The sequence below is a fragment of the Scyliorhinus canicula genome, chromosome 16, assembly GCF_902713615.1.
Source record: "Scyliorhinus canicula chromosome 16, sScyCan1.1, whole genome shotgun sequence".
NCBI classification, from domain to species: Eukaryota; Metazoa; Chordata; class Chondrichthyes; order Carcharhiniformes; family Scyliorhinidae; genus Scyliorhinus; species Scyliorhinus canicula.
Genome location: NC_052161.1, coordinates 124624007 through 124649816, shown reverse-complemented (window position 1 = coordinate 124649816; position 25810 = coordinate 124624007). Strand labels below are relative to the sequence as shown.

Sequence of the window (25810 nt, the reverse complement as noted above, 5' to 3'; positions counted from 1 at the left end):
CATCAAATCCAGGAGGCTTGTTAACCTTTAACCCCATTAGTTTTCCTAGTGCTTTTCTCTAGTAATCATGATTGTTTGAAGATCCTCCTTCCTTTTTGCATCTTGATTTTCTACTATTTTTGGGATGCTTTGTGTCTTCTCTAGTGAAGACTGATTCAAAATATTTGTTCAAAATCTCTGCCATTCCCTTGTTTCCGTTATTAATTTCCCAATATCAACTTCTAAGGCACCGACATTTATTTTACCTACTTTCTTCCTTTCATATACTTGGAGAAGCCTTTATCGTCTGTTTTTATATTCTTGCCAGTTTTCTCCCGTACTCCAATTTCTGCCTTTTGTTACTCTTTTTTAGTTACCTGCTGCTGGTTTCTAAAATGTTTCCCATCTTTTGGGCTATTACTAATCTTTGCAGAATTGTACAACCTTTTTTTCCAATTTCATAGAATGCAGGAGGCCATTTGGCCCATTAACTCTGCACTGACCCCCTGAAAGAACACCCTACTGAGGCCCACTCCCCTGCCTTATCCCTGTAACCCCACCTAACATAAGAACATAAGAACTAGGAGCAGGAGTAGGCCATCTGGCCCCTCGAGCCTGCTCCGCCATTCAATTAGGTCATGGCTGATCTTTTGTGGACTCAGCTCCACTTTCCGGCCCGAACACCATAACCCTTAATCCCTTTATTCTTCAAAAACCTATCTATCTTTACCTTAAAAACATGATCACCTTTGGACTGTGGGAGAAAACTGGAATGCCCAGAGGGAGCCCACGCAGACACGGGGAGAATGTGCAAACTCTACAAAGTCACTCCAGGCTGGAATTGAACCCATGTCCCATGCGCTGTGAGGCAGCAGTGCTAACCACTTTGCCGCTGATACCATCCTTAACATTCTTAGTTCTCAATGGAAAAAATGTTGACAGTTACAGAATATTTCTTTGAATCTCTGCGACTGCTTCTCTCCCGTCTTATATGTTAACCTATCCCATTACACTTCAGCCAACTTGGTCTTCAAATCAGGGGCGAAATTCTCCGGTGAGCGTCGCGATGCCTGGGACCTGGTGCCAAAAACGGCACTGATGACTCCGGCGCGGGCCCGAATGGGCCAGCAGCAGCGTTACGCCATTCACGTCGACGTCACCCGCTGACGTCGGGCGACGTAATCAACGCCTCCCGGCGTGACTACACAAAAGAGGCCCCCCCACCAACCCACCGGCACTTGCACTCTGTGATCTCTCTCTCCCCCCTCCCCTCCCCAACCCACCGGCACCCGCACTCTGTGATCTCTCTCTCCCCCCGGTACTCGCACTCTGTGATCTCTCTCTCCCTCTCCCCCCCGGTACTCACACTCTGTGATCTCTCTCTCCCCCCTCCCCAACCCACCGGCACTCGCACTCTGTGATCTCTCTCTCCATCTCCCTCTAACCCACCGGCACTCGCACTCTGTGATCTCTCTCTCTCTCTCCCCAACCCACCGGCACCCGCACTCTGTGATCTCTCTCTCCATCTCCCTCTAACCCACCGGCACCCGCACTCTGTGATCTCTCTCTCCCTCTCCCCAACCCACCGGCACCCGCACTCTGTGATCTCTCTCTCCCTCTCCCCAACCCACCGGCACCCGCACTCTGTGATCTCTCTCTCCATCTCCCTCTAACCCACCGGCACCCGCACTCTGTGATCTCTCTCTCCCTCTCCCCAACCCACCGGCACCCGCACTCTGTGATCTCTCTCTCCCACCTCCCCTCCCCAACCCACCGGCACCCGCACTCTGTGATCTCTCTCTCTCTCTCTCACCAACCCACCGGCACCCGCACTCTGTGATCTCTCTCTCCATCTCCCTCTAACCCACCGGCACCCGCACTCTGTGATCTCTCTCTCCCCCCTCCCTTCCCCAACCCACCGGCACCCGCACTCTGTGATCTCTCTCTCTCTCTCTCTCCCCAACCCACCGGCACCCGCACTCTGTGATCTCTCTCTCCATCTCCCCCCAGTACTCGCACTCTGTGATCTCTCTCTCCCCCCTCCCCTCCCCAACCCACCGGCACCCGCACTCTGTGATCGCTCTCTCCATCTCCCTCTAACCCACCGACACTCGCATTCTGTGCTTTCTCTCTCTCTCCCCCCCCCCCCCCCCCCCACAACCCAAAGGCACTCGCACTCTGTGCTTTCTCCCCCCCGACCCAAAGGCACTCGCACTCTGTGCTTTCTCTCCCCCCCCCCCCCCCCCCCCCAGCAGGACCTGTCACCCACCTCCACGATGAACGACGTCAACCATCAGCACTGGTTGATGCCGTTAAATACCAGTTCTGATTAACGCCGACGTGACCCGTGGCCACGTCGGCGGGACTTCGGCCCATCCGGGCTGGAGAATAACGGCAGCACAGAAACCCATAGCCTCTCGCCGGCCCCCGCCATTCTCCGAGGCGGGCGGCGGGATGCCGACTTTTTGCGGGTGGGAGAATTCTGGACATGGCGGGGGCGGGATTTACGGCGGCCCCGGGCGATTCTCCGACCCTGCTGGGGGTCGGAAAATTTCGTCCCGAATCAGCTATAACCTCATTGAATGGCAGAGCAAGCGCAAGGGGCTGAATGGCCTACCTCTGCTCCTGTTTTGTATGTTTGTATCTTCATACATTGTAATTATCTTTATTTAATTCAATACACCAGTTTCAGTCCCAAATTTCTTACCCTCAAACTAAATGTGAAATTTGATCATGTTATGATGACTCTTACCTCGCGGATCCTTTATTATGAGGTCATTAATTAATCTTGTCTCGTTACACATTGCAAGGTCTAAAAAAGCCTGTTCCCTGGTTGTTTCCAGAATGGATAGTCCTTAGAAACTGTCCTCAAAACACTCCATAAAGTCATCCTCCAGGCTTCTTTGCCAATTTAATTTGTCCAATAAAACTAAAATCTTCGATTATCGCAGTACCTTTCTTACAAACCCCATTATTTATTGATTTAGACTGTGTCCTACCATAGAATTTACAGTGCAGAAGGAGGTCTTTCGGCCCAGCGATTCTGCACCGGTCCTTGAAAAGGGTACCCCACCCAAGCCCACACCTCCATCCCATCCCCGTAACCCAGCAACCCCACATAACCTTTTTGGACGCTAAGGGTAATTTTAGCATGGCCAATCCACCGAACCTGTACATCTTTGGACTGCGGGAGGAAACCAGAGCACCTGGAGAAAACCAACGCACACATAGGGAGAACATGCAGACTCCGCACAGACAGTGACCCAAGCTGGGAATCGAACCTTGGACTCTGGAGCTGTGAAACAACCATTGTGTAACCGAGCCGCCCTACAGTGTAGTTAACATAGAACATAGAACACTACAGCGCAGTACGGGCCCTTCGGCCCTCGATGTTGCGCCGACCTGTGAAACCATCTGAAGCCTATCTGACCTACACTATTCCATTTTCATCCATATGTCTATCCAGTGACCACTTAAATGCCCTTAAAGTTGGCGAGTCTACTACTGTTGCAGGCAGGGCGTTCCACACCCCTACTACTCTCTGAGTAAAGAAACTGCCTCTGACATCTGTCCTATATCTCTCACCCCTCAATTTAAAGCTATGTCCCCTTGTGTTGGTCATCACCATCCGAGGAAAAAGACTCTCACTGTCCACCCTATCTAACCCTCTGACTATCTTATATGTCTCTATTAAGTCACCTCTCAGCCTTCTCCTCTCTAACGAAAACAACCTCAATTCCCTGAGCCTTTCCTCGTAAGACCTTCCCTCCATACCAGGCAACATCCTAGTAAATCTCCTCTGAACCCTTTCCAAAGCTTCCACATCCTTCCTATAATGTGGTGACCAGAACTGCACGCAGTACTCCAGGTGTGGCCGCACCAGAGTTATGTACAGCTGCAGCATGACCCTGTGGTTCCGAAACTCAATCCCCCTGCTTATAAAGGCTAGCACACCATATGCCTTCTTAACAGCCCTATTAACCTGGGTGGCAACTTTCAAGGATTTGTGTACCTGGATGCCGAGATCTCTCTGTTCATCTACACTACCAAGAATCTTGCCATTAGCCCAGTACTCTGCATTCCTGTTACTCCTTCCAAAGTGAACCACCTCACACTTTTCCGCATTAAACCCCATCTGCCACCTCTCAGCCCAGCTCTGCAGCTTATCTATGTCCCTCTGTATCCTACCATACTACCTGTTACTACCATAGGGCCTATAAACTACTCTGACCAATGATTTATCTCCTTTATCCGAAACCTCAGAGGTCTGCATCTCCATTTCAGAGTCGGAAGACACAACGTCGAGCACAATGGCATCGAGAGAGACTGGCGGTCTCACAGCAGGCTGATTCGACAATGGAGCTGGAGGATCCAGGGCAAGTGTCTTCTGATGTACTTCGAGGGAGCAATTTCTGTGAGCGAATGTGATCCAAATGCCATCTCATTAGTTGTCCCCGGACGCAAATTTGGCAAGAGACTGGTCCCGTTTGATGAATGACAATACCACAGTGCCAGTGAGCACCGTGGTTGAGGTTACGAGTGAACACTGCATCATCAGGTGCAAAGTGGCAAAGAGATTGACATCAAATTGGGCAACACCCTTGCAAATCTTGGTTACTGTGCAACTTTGCGCCGATGTCTGGTAGAAACAAACTCAGCCATGTATGAAGTACACAACCTATTAACATCTCAGTGGGGGCTACCCCAGTTACTGAGTGTGGCGTGGTCCTGTCCGAGAATAAAAACCTTGCTAGTCTTGTGTCCATCGAACCTGACGCCGGCTTCTTGAGCCCGTTTAACCTTCAGCACGGCCCTCTCTGCCAAACCATTTGTGCTGGATGGTATGGGGAGTCCAGACATGGTGAATCCTATTGCTTTTCTCAAAAGTGGCAAATTCTTCACTGGTGAAAGAGGCCCCGTTATCAGTCACAATTACCTCAGGGATTACCTCAGGGTGGGAAAAGAAATGAACTAGTCAATAAAAGAGCAAAGTTCTGTGGTGTCTAGTGGTTAATTTTGACTGACCCTACCTTCTCAGCAGGCCATCTCAGTGCACCTGATATCACAAATATACCACTTCTTTCGCCGGAAATACGTACTTTGCGCAGGGCAGGTGGATCCCATATTTCAAAAACCGCTTCCACACCGCCCTGAGGTACATGCCCCCTGTGACTAACATGTGTCTAAGTAAATCGCAAAGTGAGGCAAACCACACAGGATGTTCTCCATGATGCGCTGGTAGACTGTGCACGCTGAGGATACTCCGAATGGGAGCCGGGTGTACTCATAATTAATTGTGACGTACTTCCGGGAGGATTTTGAGCTCCAGCTGTAGATGAGCATTGCTAATGTCCAATTATGTGAAGGTACAGCCAACGGCCATTGTTGCATACAAATCCTCAGTGCACCGTAAGGGTAACGGTCCAATCACGAAGCTGTGTTCACCATCAATTTATAGTCTCTGCAGAGGCAGACTGTCTTATCCAGCTTCATTACGGGGACCACCAACGTCACCCAATCAGTGAACGAACAAGGGGAATGATGCCCAAATGTTCTATACGCCGAAGTTTCGTCTCAACCTTCTCGACTACAGCGTAAGGAGCCAAGCAAGCACGAAAATATGAGGGCTGGGCTTCCGGGTTCACCTGGAATTTGGCCACGGCCCCTTTAATGGTACTCAAACCAGGCTTAAAGCCTCCAGGCATTTGCTCAGTACCATACACACATAGAACCAGACACCACTTGGATGATATGCTGCCAATCCAACTGTAGCTGGTGTAGCCAATCACCTTGCACAACAATGAGGGGAAGGCGCATTGCTTGTCACCCATAAACCATCAGAGTGAGGGTGGACCCCACAATATTTAGCCGTTCCCCTGTACAAGTGGCCAAACAAGCCACCGTGTCAGCCAAAGACAATATATGCACTCCTTGTTTGATAAGATCAAAAGTGCTCTATGCCACCACAGAAACGACTGCTCCCGCATCCAGCTCCATTTGGGGCATATGACCATTCACTTGTATTGGAACCCGAATAGGAGTCCCACGGGGCCCTGCCAAACAGTTCAGCTGCATATTAGTCTCATCCTCTGCCTCATCTGGGTCATCAAGGTGCAAGACCCATCTCCGGGGCTGAGGCCTACCTTGACCGGGACACCTGCTGGTGTATGCCTAGACCAGCATCCACTCTTTGCAGACGGACCCAAATCGCCTTCAGCTGAGGACCCTATGGGGCCACATGAGGGGTGACGCCCCAAACATTCACCTCCATCCCCTGCATCTCTTGCACTCCACGTTCCTTGCTTTCTTGGGACAGGGAGCTCTGTAGCGCCTGCTGAAAGGTTTTTCTGAGTCTCCAAATTATTAATACCACAGATGAAACGATCATGGATCATGTCAGATGAAACAGCTCCATACTCGCAAAACTATCTTACGCAGCCGAGATACAAACCCAGTGATGGATTCACTGGAGGACCTCTCCGCCGTATTAAACCGATATCTTTGAACGATTATCAACAGTGTCACAAGCTGGTCGAATGATTGCGCATCCAGTGTTACCGGGTATGAGAGACTCCAGATCATCCCAAATGTATGTGGTCCACAGGCCATAAATAGTATGACCGCCTGGCACTCGTTCTCTGTGACATTGTTGGCCCAGAAGAAATCGCACATTTGTTCAGTTTACTGGTTCCAGTCCTCACCGGTGTCAATGTATCTAACCGTCCAAACAAAGGCATGGTGAATCAAAAAAATCCAAATCTGGGTCCAGAATATCAGGGGTGGCTCAGCTGCGAAGGCCGTAGTGTCAACAGCACACCAGTTTACACCTCATCTCCATTTAATAAGGACACAGGGAGCCCACACCGAGTAAAATAAGAAACAAAGTTTTACTTTTACAAATGATATGTACACTAACCGGTAGATGCCTACCTGGTTCCTGTTCTGGTTGGTGCCTTACTGGCTAACCTTTTATACATTGGTTAATTGAGATATCCTGCCCCTAGCGGGAAAGCTCGTATTCCAGAAGAAGCATGGGAATACAACCCTGCAGGTTCCGTGTGGGATATTACAGTTGGTACCCAGGTGGACTACTACTACTGGATCCTTCCTCTCCCACTTCCAAGTTTCTTTCCATTCTAGAGGATGCCATTAACAGTGGCACACAGGCAGGCAACACAGCCTTCAGGATATATGTTCTCAGTTGCAGACAACAGTATCTATTTACATGCAAAGAATGTAGATCTTGCTTGACAGCCAAAAGCAAGGTATATTAACTCTGCAGTGTGTTTGAGGGCAACATGACTCAGGATGTGATACTGACCTGTATTGCTCCAATGTTTTCCAAAAGTTGCTCAGTGTTGGAAGCTCCTACTAGCACGGAACTAACTCCCTCATTTCTTAAACACCAGGCTGCAAGAAGAACACAAGATTATTAAGGTACGAATACTGTACATGCTTTTACCGTGATAATTTATAGTCAGAAGCAGATCCATTTTATGCCCAGCACGACGGAACAGCATAAAGAAGGCGAGGTCCGTGGCCCAAATATTGTTTGGAATGTGAGACTTTAACCTCAAGAACTGCTGTTTGAAGTAAAGAAAAACATGAATCTCTTCCTATTAACATCTCAATCACTCGTGGCACATGGCTAAATTAAAATGGGAAGCCTGTCACCTTTGCCTGATCTGCACTGCCCAGCACCTTAGAGAAATACCTTATAATGCCCTCTTTCTCGAAGGTCTGAGGGTACTTTCCAGTTCCCAACTTTTTCAACATCTTCTTCGCTGTCATCTTTGCGTGTGTGTGACTAAGTGCGATTTCCACAAAGAGAACCCTCCTTGAGAGGCCAAGCAAATCAGCTGCTCCCACGGCTCATGCTGGGCACTCAGAGCCAAAAGCCCTTCATGTTTTCTCTGTGTAATACTGCTGCACATGGGTAAGAGTGGAGGCTTAGGGTGGGGCAGAGAAATTTAACGGGAATCTCGAAAATTACTGTAAGTCCTTGCTTTAAATTGCTCTGTTTTACATGTTTCAATTTAATTCCATGTTTTAAATGGAGCTGGTATGCATGCTTAATTTGTAGATTTGCATTAATGTCAACGCCATGTGTGATGTAGCGTCGCAGTACCGGATTGGTGTCATTTTGGAGCAGCTTTCCACCTTCCTGCTGGCCAACTCTCCAGTTTGCCACGTCTCCAGGTTACCTCTGTGACTCTAAAACTCGGAGCTACTCTTATTCCACACAGAGGGAAGCAGCAAATGGGAAAAGCTTCCAGCTGAGAGGATCAGTGGGATGACCAACGAGTAGGAGGGTCTAGTAGAACAACTGGACACGAGCTGGAGTCGGGGAGCAGGACTGGTGGTGAATGGGAGAGGCGAGGAACTGAAGGGGCAGCAAGTGGGAGAGAGAGCGAGCAGGAGGTAAGTAGAAAAGTTAACATATATTTCTTTCATATTTTATTAAACATTTTATTTTTAAAGTTATTTTGTTTGGACATATAGTAATTTACCAATATGCATTACTTTGAGTATAATGTTTTATTGTTTGTTCTGACGGGAAAGATCTGGCAGAAAGCAGTGGTTAGCACTGCTGCCTCACAGCGCCAGGGACCCAGGTTCAATTCTGGCCTCAGGTGACTGTGTGAAGTTTGCACGTTCTCCCAGTGTCTGCGTGGGTTTCCTCCGGGTGCTCAGGTTTCCTCCCACAGTCCATGATGTGCAGGTTAGGTGGATTGGCCATGCTAAATTGCCCTTAGTGTCCGAAAAGATTAGGTGACATTACTGGGTTATGGATAAGGTGGGGGTGTGGGGCTGGGTAGGGTATTCTTTGGGAGGTTCTGTGCAGACCTGATGGGCTGAATGGCCTCCTTCTGCACTGTAGGTATTCTATGATTCTGTGAACCTAACTTAAACTTTTATATTGCTTGTACTGGTTTGGGGCACAGACAGAATCCTCTCCAACAATGTACTTGGAGGTGGTTGAGAGAAAGATGGGAAGCATGAGTGGACGAAACCACGGACTTGAAAATAATGATAGAGACTAGATTTAGCTAACTTAAATTTATCCACGAGCTCCCTAAAACTGGCAAAGTTTCCAGCTCCAAACAGGTCGGCAACCTTCCCCTCCACAAGGAGTCCCTTCCCCTCCTCAAGGCGAATGGCAAGTCAAGCATGGAGGGCAAAAACAAGTGGCTATTGTTATTGCAAACGGGACCCAATAGGGAAGCAGCAGAAAGCTTAAAATGTTGCCAAAATGGTTTGAATATTCTTATAAAGTAGATATCATGACGGATTTGATGTGAATTTCGAGGGGGAAAAGGGGAGTGGAGCAGGTAGTGAGGATGAGCAGTAGGTATATGCCTCCATAACGCACCAGTTCCAGTACCAGCCTCCCCGAACAGGCGCCGGAATGTGGCGACTAGGGGCTTTTCACAGTAACTTAATTTGAAGCCTATTCGTGACAATAAGCGATTTTCATTTTCATTTCAGTTCGGACTTGGGTCATGACACCACATCAGGATTCTTTAGATACTGGCCACCCAATAATAATATAGCAAGTTAGGAAGAGATAGACCACCTCCTTTGAAGTATCACTCTGCAGGCTCCAGGCTTTCCGACTACCCAGATGAACGAGGGTCTTAGCTTATTAACCACGGTAAAAATGATTTTGGTAGGAAGATGGGGAGACATTGGAAAATAAACAAGAATCTGGGTAGAATGTTAATTTTTATGGAATGAATACTACCAGCTAAGGAGAGAGGTAGACAATGCCAGCAGTGCAGATACATCTTCACTTTGGCAACCAGGCTCAAGTAATTTATCCTATGAAGGGTCAGGAAGGAATGAGCTATGTTGATGCCTAGGTAGCTAAAGCTGGCACCAGACATTTGGATGGCAAATCTTGGAGGGATTTGTTTGTCGCCAGAGTTGACTGGAAAACGCAAACCTACCCAAGATTGTAAACAAGTATTCTCATTCCACTTGGTCAAAAGCCTTCTCCGCATCCAGAGAGGCAACCGCTTCAGGGGCAGTCGTGGCAGCTGGGCAAAGTATGATGTTGTGGAGACGGCCTAAGTTTGTGGACCATTGGCAATCCTTTACGAAGCCAGATTGGTCCTCAGAGATTATATCAAGGAGACATGGCTCCAAACGGTGTACCAACACCTCGGCTGGTAGCTTTATGTAGGCATTCAGGAGAGCGATAGACCGCACTATTCTGGGTCCCTCTCTTTTTTGAGAATAAGTGAAATGGAGGCTTGGGTTAATGTAGGGGGTAGGAACCAATGAGACAATGAATTGTTGAAAAGGTCCAGCAGCAAGGGTGCAAGTTGAGTGGAGATTGTTTTGTAAAAATCAATAGGAAAGCTGTCGGGGCCTAGGGCTTTACTGTTCGGCACCAACTTTTTTTTTTCTTTTAAAAAAAATTTAGAGCGCCCAATTAATTTTTTCCAATTAAGGGCCAATTTAGCGTGGCCAATCCACCTACCCTGCACATCTTTGGGTTGTGGGGGCGAAACCCATGCAGACACGGGGAGAATGTGCAAACTCCACACGGACAGTGACCCAGAGCCGGGATCGAACCTGGGACCTCAGCGCCGTGAGGCAACAGGGCTAACCCACTGCTGCCGTTCGGCACCAACTTAATACAATTTGTTATCTCATCTAGGCGCGGAGGGTCATCTTAGTCCATACTCCTGTCCACATCTACAGAAGGGATGTCCGGATTATTTAGGAAGTTAGCTATTGTCGAGCCATCTGAAGAAGAATTGGATTTATAGAGGTTACAATAATAGAAGAGGTCAGATTAACACCAAAGCGGTTGGTAGGGAGGTTATGGGATGAGTAACGTCTGGGAAATGAATCGGGAAGCAGACTGGCGCCCAAGTTGATGTTCCAGCTTTTGTCCCCGTGTTCATAAAAGTCCCTCTGACTGTTGCAACCTGCGCAACACTTTATTGGTGGAGAGTAAGTAAAATTGAGTCTGGAGCCTTAGCCAATCCGCATATAACTCTGGGTAGGAGCAATGGAATACTGCCAAACTATTTTTTAAATTGAGTGCATCAACTCTTGTTCAATTTTCTTTTTTTATAATATAAATTTAGAGTACCCAATTCTTTTTTCCCCAATTAAGGGGCAATTTAGTGTGGCCAGCCAGTCCACCTACCCTGCACATCTCTGGGTTGACCACGTGCCTCCCCAGCATCACCATACTCTGTCAGGAAGCTGATTTTCATATTAATCTGAACTTCAAATGTGAAAGAGTACTGTTTTAATACAATGGACGCGATCTAGTGGGAAAGGTTTGAAGTGTCATTTCGGGCATGACTTCCTGGGTGTTTCCCAACGGCCCACCTACCCCTTTCTGAACCTCACCTGGTCGTCCACCTGCAGGTGCATCTCCTGAAGAATCACTACATCCGCAGTCAAACTTTTTAAATGCATTTCACCAGCCCATTCAACCCCCGCATATTCCAAGTCACTATTCTCCCAGCCCAGACCCATTCTCCCTGCGCAATTAACCATTGTAAAAAGCAAAGAAGGCCAACATGTGAAAACAAAACACTGGTAGACATTACAAACATTTCAGAAACCAAAATATCAGGAACAATCCCCCAATCAACCCTCCTCCAAACCATGCTTCTTAATAAAACCTTTGCCTCTTTGGGTGTCGCAAAATAATATTCCTTCCCCTTAAAAGTGACCCAAAGCACTCTGAACCGGAGCTTATTTCGAAAAAGTACCGTTTTGACCCGATTGAAGCCCACCCGTCACTTGGCCTGGCCGGTCCAAATGTCTTGGTATATTCGGATCCGCTGGCAATCCCAACAGCAGACTCCCGTCGCCCTCGCCCACCTCAAGACTTTCCGCTTCTCCTGGAATCGGTGTATTCTTACTAACACTGCTCTTGGTGGCTCTCCTGCTCTCAGCCTCTGTCTTTAAGATTGATGTGCCCGGTCACCTCCGGGGCCTTCTCACAGACTCCCTCAGCCACCAGCTTCACCAACATCTTCCAGACGTAGGCTGGGAACATTAGGGGGGACCAAGCTCAGGTAACCTCTCCTGATCCACATACTCAACATCTGGTCACAGGGATATGCCCAGTGCTGAAGCCAGTTCTTGGGCGTTTGATTGTAGGCTGCTGCCGCTGTGGGGATGACACTCCCAAGGTTCAGGCAAAGTGCCCAGGCCTTTCAGTTTGATTGGAATGCTACGCAATAACACTCGTCTGAGACATGGCACGAGAATGCATGTTATGGGTATACACAATATTGGAGGATGGCTTGTAGGCCCTGCAGATGCCAAGCCCCTCACACCCCCAGCCCAGGGGCAACCCCGACCTATGACACCCAGCTCCCCCAACCTGGGAACACCCAGCTCCCCCGACCTGCGAGGAGCACCCCCCCCCCCCCCGGGGGTCCTCCATACTCCAAACCCCCCCCTCCCCCCGGGGTCCTCCATACTCCAAACCCTACCCCCCCCCAAGCACTGTGCACCTTGCTGGAAGCCAGAGAATGAAAATGGCTACTCATCATCCCAGTTACCCTCAGCAGCCATTGCGCCAGCTTTCCGTTTTTAAAAAGGAGTGCTAAACGGCGCCCGCGTGACCTCTTGCTGGGAGCCATCTAGTTCCCAGGAAGCGATTAGTTTGGACTAATGAGATGGAGATTGGTCTTAATTGGTGACAATTGTGTCTCACTTGGGCGGGATCCGGAACCCGCAATTGGTTAGATCGTGAACCAATTCGCGCCCGGCAGGTTCCAATTTTGGATTCCCCTGCTATTTAACCGACGTGCCCAGATCCACACCGGGCGCAACATGCCCGCTAAATCGCGCATCATGTTTTCCAGCTCAGTGAAAGCACTAGCATCTCATTCGAAGTTTGATTTTAACCTAAAATCTTGCAAGCAAAAATACTGCAACAATTACTTAATGGAGTACTGATTTCACTAAATAACAATAGAAGCTTGCTAAAAGTTACTGTCGCATGAAGAATACGACAAGATTAATTTGTGAATTCTGCATTCTAATGTGGCTCCCCATCCACTAACAGTGCATACTGGAAACTAGAATGGATTATGCTTAACTTTATAACATCAATGTAAATGATTGAAAATTTAACCATGGTGTGCTGAAACTTCCAAACATGTACCTCCAAAAGGTGACCCCAGGTGAATAAATAACACGTGTATCATTTTTTTTCTTTTTTTTAAATTTAGAGTACCCAATTCAATTTTTCCAATTGAGGGGCAATTTAGCATGTTCAATTCACCTACTGTGCACATTTTTTGGATTGTGGGGGCGAAACCCACGCAAACACGGGGTGAATGTGCAAACTCCACACAGACAGCGACCCAGAGCCGGGATTGAACCTGGGACCTTGGCACCGTGAGACTGCAGTGTTACCACTGCGCCACCGTGCTGCCCTTAACACGTGTATCATAAAACACTGAAACATGGTGTCAGAAAGTTATAAAAGGAAGACTTGTAGCTCCAGTCTGCTGTCAAGAACAATTCATTTTTGTCTATTTCCAAAGAATGATATTTAAATTCTTACCTATTGCTAGCTGAGGGAGGGTGCAGCTCAGTCGCTCTGCAATACCCTGTAGCTCTTTTAGTTTTCCTTGCTGTCGTCTGCCTTCCTCAGTCAGAATCTTGTCCTTCAACCACTGGTAACCCTGTAATTATACGATGACTCAGTTCATGTTTATTCTCAGACGTGAGTCAGTTCATCCACACAGTCAGTCACAATTACCCCAATCACACCCTCTCCAAATGGGTTGAAGTACTCTGGGAGGGTGAATTCAGCATTGTTACCCTAGCAACAGTCACAGAATGGGTTCCCCTCATATTTCAAACCAATCCAAAGATGTGTAGGTTAAGTGGATTGCCATGCTAAATTACCCCTTAGGTGTCCAAAGATGTGCAGATTAGGTGGGGTTATGGGGATGGGCTGAGGTGGGGTGCTCTTTCAGAGGTTCAGTGCAGTCTTGATGGGCTGAATGGCCGCCTTCTGCACTGTAGGAATTCTATGATCCTGTAAAACTTTATGTTTCTTCACACTGGTGTCCAGATAATGTAGATGAGTGACGTATGATTCCAGTTAGAACATAGAACATAGAACAGTACAGCACAGAACAGGCCCTTCGGCCCTCGATGTTGTGCCGAGCAATGATCACCCTACTTAAACCCACGTAACCCGTATACCCGTAACCCAACAATCCCCCCATTAACCTTACACTACGGGCAATTTAGCATGGCCAATCCACCTAACCCGCACATCTTTGGACTGTGGGAGGAAACCGGAGCACCCGGAGGAAACCCACGCACACACAGGGAGGACGTGCAGACTCCACACAGACAGTGACCCAGCCGGGAATCGAACCTGGGACCCTGGAGCTGTGAAGCATTGATGCTAACCACCATGCTACCGTGAGGCCCCAGTTGTCTTATATCTATATTAAGTTTCCTTTTGTTTTGAAATAAAACGAATTTTCATCTGAAAAGTTGTTTTACTGATGAAGAAAAACACATTAGTCTTCTCACCAAAACATAATTATTAGAATAGTTCATCAATATTGAAATAAACTGAACACCGATAGAGATAGTCTTAAATTCCACGGCAATTTTATCCTGATGTAAGTGTATCTCAGTCAGGGTTACAATAAGAGTATTAAAATTGGCTGAAAGCAGAGAAGTGGAATCTGGCAATGAATTTAAACTTTTGTTTACCATACCTTTAAGGAAGCTCTAGAGTAAGGAGGAACCCCTGCATCGTACTTTCCAGAAATAATGCCACAGGCCAAAGGGGACCACGTCATTGCACCAACACCTTCAACAAAGAATAGAGTAATAAAAATAAAAAAAGTTAGCATATGCACTTTTGCTGCTTCAGTAATGCACTGGGAACACATGTTGCTGCTTGGTAACCTCAGGCAGATTCATGACTAGATGGGCAGCACGGTGGTGCAGTAGTTAGCACTGCTGCCTCATGGCGCTGAGGACCCAGGTTCAATCCTGGCCCCCGGATCACTGTCCGTGTGGAGATTTCACATGCTCCCTATGTCTGCGTGGATCTCACCCCCACAACCTGAAGATGTGCAGGGTAGGTGGATTGGCCACGCTAAATTACCCCTTAATTGGAAAAGAAAATTAAAAATTAAGAAAGAGTCAGAACTAGGGAAGCAGTTGGGATTTCTACCCTTTTAGTTTCAGCTGAACAAAATTAATTTCGAGTGGAATGGAAAACAATTCTCCAAATTCAATTACAGTTGTACTTTGAAGTCCCAATCATCTAGCCTTTGACCCTCCAGTCACTACAGGGGCTGGGTTAGCACTGGGCTAAATCGCCGGCTTTGAAAGCAGACCACGGTTCAATTCCCGTACCAGCCTCCCCGAACAGGCGCCGGAATATGGTGACTAGGGGCTTTTCACAGTAACTTCATTGTGTGAAGCCTACTTGTGACAATAAGAGATTTTCATTTCATTTCTGCAGCTATGGATCTGTTCAACTACAACCTCACCTCCGCCTTTAATGCCATAGTTTCCATTAAAACATTAATTTCTCTGCTGTTCCACTAGGACGGCCCTCATCTCTGCTTCCTTAAGTACAAGGGATGCAGGCTTGAATGGATTTTGCAGAAAGCTGGTTTAATGACTCCCTGCCAGATCTGGTTGAATCATGAAGCACCATCAGATCCAGATCAAAACAGAACATACAGTGCAGAAGGAGGCCATTTGACCCATCGAGTCTGCACCGACCCACTTAAGCCCTCACTTCCACCCTATCCCCCGAACCCAATAACTCCTCTGAACCTTTTTGTACACTAAGGGCAATTTAGCATGACCAATCCACCTCCCTGCACATCTTTGGATTGTGGGAGGAAACCGGAGTATCCGGAGAAAACTCACGCAGAAACGGGGAGAATGTGCAGACTCCGCACAGACAGTGACCCAGCAGGGAATCGAACCTGGGACCCTGGCGCTGTGAAGCCACAGTGCTAACCACTATGCTACCGTGCTGCCCCACTATTGCAGGATCATCCTGGAATGCAAAGATAACTTTCAGCTTCTTTTCTCTTCTGCAACTACTCTTCCTCTGACTCCATCACCTTCGCCTCCAACAACTGCAGGCAGCTCATGGACATCTTTGTCACTAAGACCATCCGATCAGCTGCCTCTGCCACTTCCCGAGCTCACTGGGCCAAACTTCCTCCAAAGCTTCCCCAGGCCTGAACTCACATCAATCTCTAGTTTCTTTCTTACCTCTCCTCCAAGTCCTCTTCAAGCTCATCGCAACTGAGACCCATCTCCTGTCCCCCCCCTTGACTTTATTTTCCCACTGAACTGCTGACCACCCAACATTCCTTCCTGACTCCCACTTTATTTTTATTGTTAATTTTTATTAAGCCTCTCTTCAGTACTGCCTCTCTCCTCCAAATCTACCAATATAATCCCTCTCTCAAAAAAAACCCTCAACTCCTCTTGACTTGCAAACCAGTGCTGCATCTCCAATCTCTTCTGCCTCTCCAAAGTTTCTGAACGTGTTGTTGCATCCCAAATCTGTGCCCATCTTCTCCCGAACTCCATGTCTGAATCCCTCTAATCAGATTTCCACCTCTCAACAGGACCAAAACAACTCTTATATTAAGGCCTCTACCTCAGTCCATCTATAGCTGTTACCCATAGATTTGATTATTCCAATGCACTTGTGAGGATCCTCCCATGTTATTTTCCTCTGCAAACTTAAGGTCATCCAAAACTCCGCAATTCACCCATCACCCTGGTCCTTGCTGACCTGCAAATGGACTCCCAGTTAAACAATGCCCTGATTTTAAAAATCTCATCCTCTTTTTAAATGCCTCCACGGCTTTATCCTTTCCTATCTCTGTCATCTCCTTCAGCCCCACAACACTCAGATAACTCCTCTAATTGGGCCACTTGAACACCCCTGGTTTTGATGGCTCCACCACTGACGCCTTCAGTTGACAAGGCCTTTTTAGCTGTGGAATTCCCTCTCTAAACTTTGCTGCAACATCCCAGAAGTAATTGTAAATCAGAAAATGTAAGGGAGGGAAGACTCAGGAAAATTACAATCACCAGCTAAGTGATACCACACAAATTGTTAGAGCTGCGGGCTGACAAGTCCCTGGGTCCTGATGGACTTCCACCAAGAAAGAGACTAGTGAGATAGCTGACACGTTGGTTTTAATTTCCCAAAATTCACTAGATTCGGGGAAGGTTCCATTAGATTGGAAAATAGTGAACATTCATTCAAAAAGGGAGGGAGACAGAAAACAAGAAACTACAGGTCAGTTAGCATAACATCTGTCATATGGAAAATGTTGGAAGCTATTATTAAAAATATCAAGAGCGAGGCAAAGGTAATCAGGCAGAGTCAATATGATTTTATGAAAAAAAAGCATGTTTAACCAACTTAATGGAGTTTTTTGAAGAAGTAACATATGCTGTGGTTAAAGGGGAACTGGTGAATGTCATGTATTTAGATTTCCAGAAGGCATTTGATAAGGAGCCACATCAAAGGTTACTGTGGAAAATAAAAGCTCATGGTGTGGAAAGTAACATGTTGGTAAGGATAGAAGATTGGCTAGTTTACAGGAATAAATGGATCATTTTCTAGTTGGCAAGATGTAACAAGTGTTGTGCCACAGGGATTAGTGCTGGGGCAGCAACTTTTCACAATTTATATATAATAATTTGATGAAAGAACCAATGGTATGGTTGCTACAATTGCTGATGACACAAAGATAGATGGGAAAGTAAGTTGTGAAGAGGACATAAGGAGGCTAACAAATGGATACAGACAGGCTAAGTGAATGGGCAAAGAAATGGAGTACAACGTGGGAAAGCAGAGCTCTGAGATGCAGAAGAATCTGGGTGCCCCAGTGCATGAATCACAAAAATCTAGTATGCGGGTACAAGTAATTAGGAAAGCTAAGAGAATGTTATTGTTTATTGAATACAGAAATAGGGAGGTTATATGCTTCAGTTGTACAAGGCACTGGTGAAACTACATCTGGAGTACTGTGTACAGTATTGGTCTCCTTATATAAGGAAGGATGTAAATGTGCAGTTCAGAGAAAGTTTACTAGACTAATACCAGGAATAGGCAGGTTGCATTAAGTGGAAAGGTTGGACAGGCTAGGCTTGCATCCACTGGAGTTAAGACTGAGAGGGGACGTGATTGAAACATACAAGACCCTGAGAGGTCTTAACAGGGTGGATGTGGGAAAGATGCTTTCTCTTGTGGGAGAACCAGGGCTAACTGTTTGAAAATAAGGGATCATCCATTGAAGATAGCGAAGGGAAGAAATTCTTCCTCTCAGAGGGTCATGAGTCTTTGGAACTCTCTTCCTCAAAAAGCAGTAGAAGCAGATTCTTTGAATATTTTAAGGCAGAGGTCGATATATTCTTGATAAGCAAGGGGGTGAAAGGTTCTCGAGGGGTAAGTGGGAATGTAGAGTCGAGGTTACGAACGGATCAGTCATGACCATATGGAATGGCGGAGCAGGCTCGGAAGAGCTGAGTGGCCTATTCTTGCTCCTAATTCGTATGTCACCGGAAGTTGTATTACAACAAAGATGCTACACAAATATAAGATGTTGTTGAACTGTACAGAAATTACTAAAATATAAACTCAACATCAAAAAGCTTAAATCTATTTTTCAGTGTCCTGAGTTTTCTGATTCTTTTTGCTGGCACCTGGATAATGTACACAAGATGGTCAAGCACACATGGAAATACATTCCAGCACAAGTCAGTGTCTTCAGGAATGGAGATAAATTTCACCAAGGAAAAAAATGATTTAAAGTAGCTGATTTCTAGAAGTATAAATTGGCAAAAGTATTTACCGATCTTATGGAAAAGTTCTGGAAGCTGCACTTCAACTTTCTCTCTTTGGAATAGGTGGTATTCAGCTTGTTCACATATTGGTGGGATGAGGTTAAACTGTCGAGCCACTGAGTAAGCCTCCTGCAGGACAGAGTTAAAATGACAGAGTAATTTGATCGAGTGATTTTGCAACACACCGCGAATGAGGGCTCATCATTAAACCCGCTTTTCAAAAAACAATCACGATTTCTAACACAAAGGGTTATTTTCAGAGTTATTGTCAACATTTGACAGATTTTCTTTAACAAATCCTGCTCGCCAAAAACAAAAATCAGTGTTCAGTTGCAATAAAGCCAGGCAGCTGTTATTAAGTACAACATCGAAATGGGAGCAAAGGACATAAATAGAAATGAATCAAAATAAGCCTAGAACAGCCCACAGAAATAAACTCTTGAATCAAAAAGCAACTGGATACCATGCTGCAAGTGTATGGGGCGGGAGCACAGGTAAGCTTCAAAGTGAAGGTTAATGGACTAGAGACAGATAGGTCTTCATTGACCAAATGGTGTTTTTTCATCCTTAACTCTGTTAGGAAAACAAAGGTAGCTTTAAGGGATTTATATTTGTCTTTGTAAACATTAGAAATAGGTATAGTTTTAAATAAGTTTAACTTAAAGTTTCTGTGCCTGGAAGGATAAAACCCAGAGTTAGATTCATGATGGACAAAGATCTTTATACATTTGGGGGTTGGTTCAGTTCCAACTGTGTATGTATAGTACTTAGAGGGGGCTACAGCGTGAAGAGTAAATAAAACAGCAGTGGTTGCTTAGAAACCAGGGCCTTGTAAGGTAGTGAAGCTTTTAAGTTTTAGTTAGCTAATTAGATTGCAGTTGAAGATAGGTGGTGAGGGAGAAGACAGCTTTCACAGTTCTACTGGAAGCAGTTGGTTTTAGAAGGCTAAGCAGGGTACATCTCTCTCAGCCTTGCTAAGAGTAATGGTTAAGTAAACAGATGCCAGAAATCTAGAGTCCAGCTAGTTAAGGAAACTAGAGAAATGCAGAAGTATCCAAGAAATCTGGAGTTAAGTGAATAGAGATCACGGTATTGTTCAGAAGAATTCAAGGAAGAGTAAACAAAGTGTTCTGAATTTTAAATCTTTTTTTCCCCCAAGAGTACCCAATTCTTTTTTTTCCAATTAAGGGGCAATTTAGCGTGGTCAATCCACCTACCCTACACATCTTTGGATTGTGGGGGTAAGACCCACGCCGACACATGGAGAATTAGCAAACTCCACACAGACAGTGACCCGGGGCCAGGATTGAACCCGGATCCTCGGCGGCATGAGACATCAGTGCTAACCACAAAGTGTTCTGAATGAAAGAGACAATTGTAGTAACCAGATTTAAATATATATATATATATATTTAGAGTTATCAAATATGAACAGTAACAACAATATTAACAAAGTATATATACATTATATAGGTACAGAATCAAAGAAGTGAAAAACAAATACATCGGTTTGATCAACTATGATGTTCAAACTAACTCCATTATAACCTAAACTCCTTAACTCTCGGCCACGTCCAGTGCTTTAAAGAATGAGATGAATGGCCGCCATCTCTGGTATTTAATCTTCTCCAGATGTAGGAATGACATGTCTTGCATCCATGCGGATGATTTATGTGGCATAGGAGACCTCCAATTAAGCAATTAAAGGGGCAAAGGCGAGAACTTCCCCCCTACCCCTGAATGAAATGCTGGAGAGTCCGAGACTCCAAATATTGCTACCAGTGGGCAAAGTTCTGGGGCCACCTGTAAAATCTTAGATATTGGGCGTGATTCTTGGTCTCCCGGCAGTCTCTGCGCCTTGCGGGATTCACCTATGTCCAGTGAGACCCTGGAGTCGGAACTCTGCCCAAAAGGGGTGGGACCAAACTGCGCTCCTGGCAGTAGGTCTTCAACCTACTTAAGACCTACTCACCCAAGATATACCGGTCTCCCTTGATCCATCGGCCTCCCCAGGGAGGCTGAAGCTGGGCGCCGTTCAGCACTGGTCCACACAAACGTGGACCAGGCAGAATAGCACCCGGTGGGTCACCTGGGCCACCAGAGACCCATGGGTCGTCAGGGCGTGCAGGGTGGCCCCCTACTCCTCCCCCTGGTATGTGGGCACATTGGCTCTGTGCAGCTGGCACCTTGGCACTGCCAAGGGGGGGGGGGGTGGGCGGGGGTGTGTGCAGGGCAGTTTGGTAGGGGCCTCCAGGAGTTTGGGGGGGGGGGTGACGGGTGGGTATCCTGGAAGGGAGGGTCTTGTGGGAGGCCTGAAGAGGGGCCCCCTGGGACCCCATAGCGAGGTGTCCTCACTTGGGGTCCCTGGTGTAGTGTTCATGTGTGCGTGGGGGGGCTGACATTGCCACTGGGTGGAGGGGTACCCACAAGCTCACTTAGCGATTGGCGCATTCTTTCAAAGATCTCCGATCTCGGAGTTCAGTGCTAAAAAAAATCAAAGCGTGGGCTAAACCGGTTTGAAAGTCCCCAGTGTCATTGAATAGCAGTGTGGAACTTGCCGGCAAGTAACTCCCTGAAAAATCCGTCTCAAATGAACTTGGAATTTTTTTTGGGGAGAATCGTGCCCATTGTATCAAAAAAGGAAACCCAATATCCAGCAAGCTTGGGACAGGACCAAAACACCTGTGCATATGGTTAGGTGGCGTTAAGCAAGCAGCGATCACACTTGTTCTCCACATCTCGAAAGAATCCAGACATTTTCACCTTTGTCCAATGTGTTCCATGTAATATTATGAACGGAATTAAACTCAGTCTGGTGCAAGATGAAGTAGAATTCACTGTGTAGAAGGCTTCCTTTCATGCCTCCTCAGTAAGTACAGGGCCTAGCTCCCCAATCCATTTCCCCGTTACTCTATCCAAAGGGTAGGATCAGAAGAAAGAATAAGGCTATACAGGTTTGAGATAGACCCCCTTGTTCTGTTGTGCCAAGGACAGGACCTACTCCAATAAGGAAGAAGTGGGGTCGGGGGAAGGAATAAAAAAAAACATATGTGAGAAATCTCGAATTTGAAAGAAATAAAAAAGGTTGGAGCCGGTCAAACTAAATTTGTCTGTGAGCCTCTCAAGGCTGGCAAAATGCCCTTCTAAAAACAAGTCCCCGAAGTGCACAAAATTTCCTACCCCCCCCCCCCCCCCCCTCAAGACCTGAACAATGGGTCCAAGCCCGAAAGCACAAGGAGGTTATTGTCACAGATCGGGGCAAGTGTAGACAATGAGAGAAGTTTGAAGTGTGGCTTGAACTGCTCCCAAATCCTGAGGGAGAAAACCACTACAGGACTCGAGGAAAGACCCGCAGGGGAGCAGGACAGCAGTCCAGAAATTATGGCACCGAGGGAGGTGGTTATGGTGCAAGATCGAGCCTCCATTTTACCCCAATTCGAGCCAGGGTCACCAAGCCATTGCAGGATTTTCTGTTTATTGGCAGCCTAATAATTAACAGGAGATTCGGGAGGGCCAAACGTCCCGAGCCTCTGTCTCTCTGAAGCAGAGCGCTGCGGACTCTGGGACATTTGCCTACCCAGATTAAAGCTGAAATTAATGTCAACTGTAATAAGAAATGATTTGGGCGAAAAAATGTGGATACATGGAAATAAAAATAGAAATCTTGGGAGCACATTCATCTCACCAGTTTTTATCCTGCCTGCAAGAGTCAAAAGGAAGATTACTCCATCTCTGTAAGTCTGCTTTAACATTACCGATGGGGCTTGAATAGTTGTTTGTGAAGCAAAGCCCAGTTATGGTCTTCGCAGGTCCCGTGGTATCGGAAATTAGAGGGCGAGACAAAACGGCAGTGAACTAAGTTGAGCCTCTCTGGCTGTGGATTCACTGGAAAACACTTACTTCTCGCATTTAATTTGTGCCCAAAACAATTTCTACTCTGTGAAGGAAGTGCTGATTGGTTAAGCAAGTAGACTCTGATTTGAGATGTTGCCATGGCGACTGCACCAGGTGACTGACAACTGCCAAGCATTGTTTGAATATCCAATATGTGGATGATACCGCTGCTATATTTAAATCTGCAGCTGCAAGTAATTTCTTTGCATGTCTTAACGGCTCCATCCTGCGCTCCATCCTACTACATCTTTTGCTTGATGTAGTAGTTGAGAAATCTGCCAGCGGGTTCACTACCAGTCTCCTGCAAGCCTATCTTCACTGGTCAATATACGCATTGGGATTCTTACAGTTCCACACGCAACAAGATTGCCTTTCTCGGCAACTTTGTAAATAGGGCCCAAGCCATTTGCTCACTAAGCAAACTTGATGCTGAATTAGGGTACAATAAAAGCATCATGCGGGATACTCTGATCAGTTAATTTTGTACTGTACATCACCCAGACTTGCAGGCTGAAGGCAGTCACTTCTGGCTCTGAAAAATGCCCAGACTACTCTGGAAGGGAAAGATATCTCAAATTTGAGCAGCAGATGAAACTAGCTGTTTGACACTGCTACAATGCAGTAGCAACCTGAGTGGTATTCACCACTAACCGGATACTACTGTCAAGCCAGAAAGACATTGGGTGGGATTCTCCGGCCCCTCGCCAGGTCGGAGAATCGCCGGGGGGGGCGCAAATCACGCGACGACGCCAGACACCGGTCCGCCGATTCTCCGGCGACCAGGGAATCAGTGCCATTGGTGCATCAATCGGGGGCCGCTAAACGCGCCCCCGCCCCCCCGGCGATTCTCCCCACGTGATGGGCCGAGTGCTCGCCGAGTCCCGCTGGCGTCGTTCTTGTGGTCCTACCTGGCGGGACCTCGGCGTTCATGCTGCGGGTGGCGGCCTGGTAGGGGGGATCCGACTCTGGGGTGGGGGTCCTCCACGGTGGCCTGACCCGCGATTGGGGCCTACCAATCGACGGGCGGGCTTATCCCGGTTCCTCCATGCCGGGCGTCAATACTTAGCCCCAGGGTTAGAGAATTCCGCCCATGCTATCTCACAAATGAGCAATGTCATATATGAATTTCAGTGCCTGTCATGCCAGGTATGTAGACCATAAGCTGAAAGTGTGAGAAGACATGGTTGCACAGTGGTTAGCACTGCCACCTCACAGTGCCAGGGATATGGGCTCAATTCCGGCCTCAGGTGACTGGTGGAGTTTGCATCTTTTCCCCATGTCTTCGTGGGTTTCCTCCGGCAAACTGGTTTCCTCCCACACTGCAAAGATGTGCAAGTTAGGTGGATTGGCCATGCTAAATTGCCCTTTAGTGTCTAGAAAGGTTAGGTGAGGTTACTGGGTTACAGGGATGGGGTTGGGGTGTGGGCCCACGTAGGGTGCTCTTTCCAGGGTGCAGACTGGATGGGCTGAATGGCCTCATTCTGCACTAGAGATTCTATGAATCTGAGAATGTGGTGAGTATCCTCATTATGTTGTCTACTGAGGAGGCAGGACTGTAATATATACAAGCTGATCGTCAGTGTAGATTGGGACCAGGTGCTCCACTCCCTCCTGGTGCATCCCATTCCACTCATCTGATGACCTCAACTCTATCAAGAGGGACTTAATAGCTGGTGTACCCTGTCTAGTGCCCTTGCCTAATGGGAAATATTCTGAAGAAACCATATTTTTTTGGATGTTGGCTTTAAGGGCATTGTACATCGTACATCAGACAAATCCAAAACCTAGGGCCAAAATCAAATTTCCCCCAAATCTCAGATTCCACCCTATCAAATGCTTTTTCAGTTTCTAAAGATACTATAACTTCAGGTTCCCGAGCAGTAGGGGGTGGGGGTGGGGGGGCGAAAGGACAATGTTTAAGAGGTGTTGGACATTGGCTGACAACTGTCTGCCTTTAATAAAGTCTTTCTGCTCCTCTGACACTGCAACTGGGAGACAGGGCTCCATTTGGGATGCCAGGACTTTAGCGAGTAGTTTAACATGTGTGTTAAGTGAAATGGGTCACTATGGCCCACACTCTATTGGGTCATTGCCCTTTGAAGGAGCACAGAAATTGAGGCCCGAGTGAGGGTCGGAGGTAGTGACTTCCTGGACAGTGAATCATTACACATGTCCATTAATAGATGTATAAGCTGATCTGAGAACCTTTTATAAAATTTGGTTGGGAAGCCGTCAGGGTTGGGGGCTTTGCCATATTGCAGCCGTCCGCTACATTTCAGTATTTCTTCTGGGCTTAAGGGGGATTCCAGTTTCCATCTCCTGCCTTCCTCAATGTGTAGATCATCTACAAAACCTTTCATACCTGAAGTATTTGGAGATGGCTCTGACTCATATAAGCTCATGGTAAAACAAATTGAAAGTCGCATTAACCTTGAGATGAGCGGGGGCGGAACAGTTGTTAGCACTACTGCCTCACAACACCAAGGACCCAGGTTCGATCCCAGCCCCGGGTCACTGTCTGTGTGGAGTTTGCACATTCTACCCGGGTCCCCCCACAACCTAAAGATATGCAGGGTAGTTGGATTGGCCACGCTAAATTGCCCATTAATTGGAGAAAAAAAAATGAATTGGCTACTTTAAATTTTAAAAAAACTTTGAGAGGAGCTGACACTAAGTTACCTTCTTTAGTCCGAATCAAAGGGATTTCTCCGGAGGCAGTCTGCTTCTCGAGTTGATGCGCAAGATGACCCGCCCTTCCCCCCATGTTCATGGAAGGTGCCCCTGGAACGTTTCAACTGATGCACAGCATTGTCCGTAGATATCAATTGAAATTGGAGTTGTAATTCTTTTCCATGTATCAGTAGATCTAGCGTTGGGGCAAATGGATATTGGCGATCAACCTCCAAAATGGAGTCCACTAGTCTTTGTCGTTCCACTCTTTCCAATTTCACGATGTGAGCTTTATATGAGATAGTTTCTCCCTTATGACGGCCTTTAGGGTTTCCCCAGAGTGTTGAATGAGATATTGACTCTACTTTGTTGATCTTAATAAAGTCTGCTATGGCAGCAGACAAAT

General features: G+C 46.9%; 1 protein-coding gene across 19 annotated transcripts in view; it reads right to left on the bottom strand.

Moving 5' to 3' along the window:
* Window positions 1–25810, bottom strand: part of kcnab2a (potassium voltage-gated channel, shaker-related subfamily, beta member 2 a) — a 307091-nt gene that overhangs the window by 3555 nt on the left and 277726 nt on the right. For all 19 annotated transcript variants that reach the window (XM_038773836.1, XM_038773842.1, XM_038773828.1 and 16 more), the window contains 4 exons: window positions 18849–18969; window positions 14715–14809; window positions 13535–13655; window positions 7301–7389 (listed from right to left, as the gene is read on the bottom strand). In XM_038773836.1, coding sequence (XP_038629764.1) covers window positions 7301–7389; window positions 13535–13655; window positions 14715–14809; window positions 18849–18969 — 426 coding nt within the window. The remainder of the gene's footprint in view (window positions 1–7300; window positions 7390–13534; window positions 13656–14714; window positions 14810–18848; window positions 18970–25810) is intronic.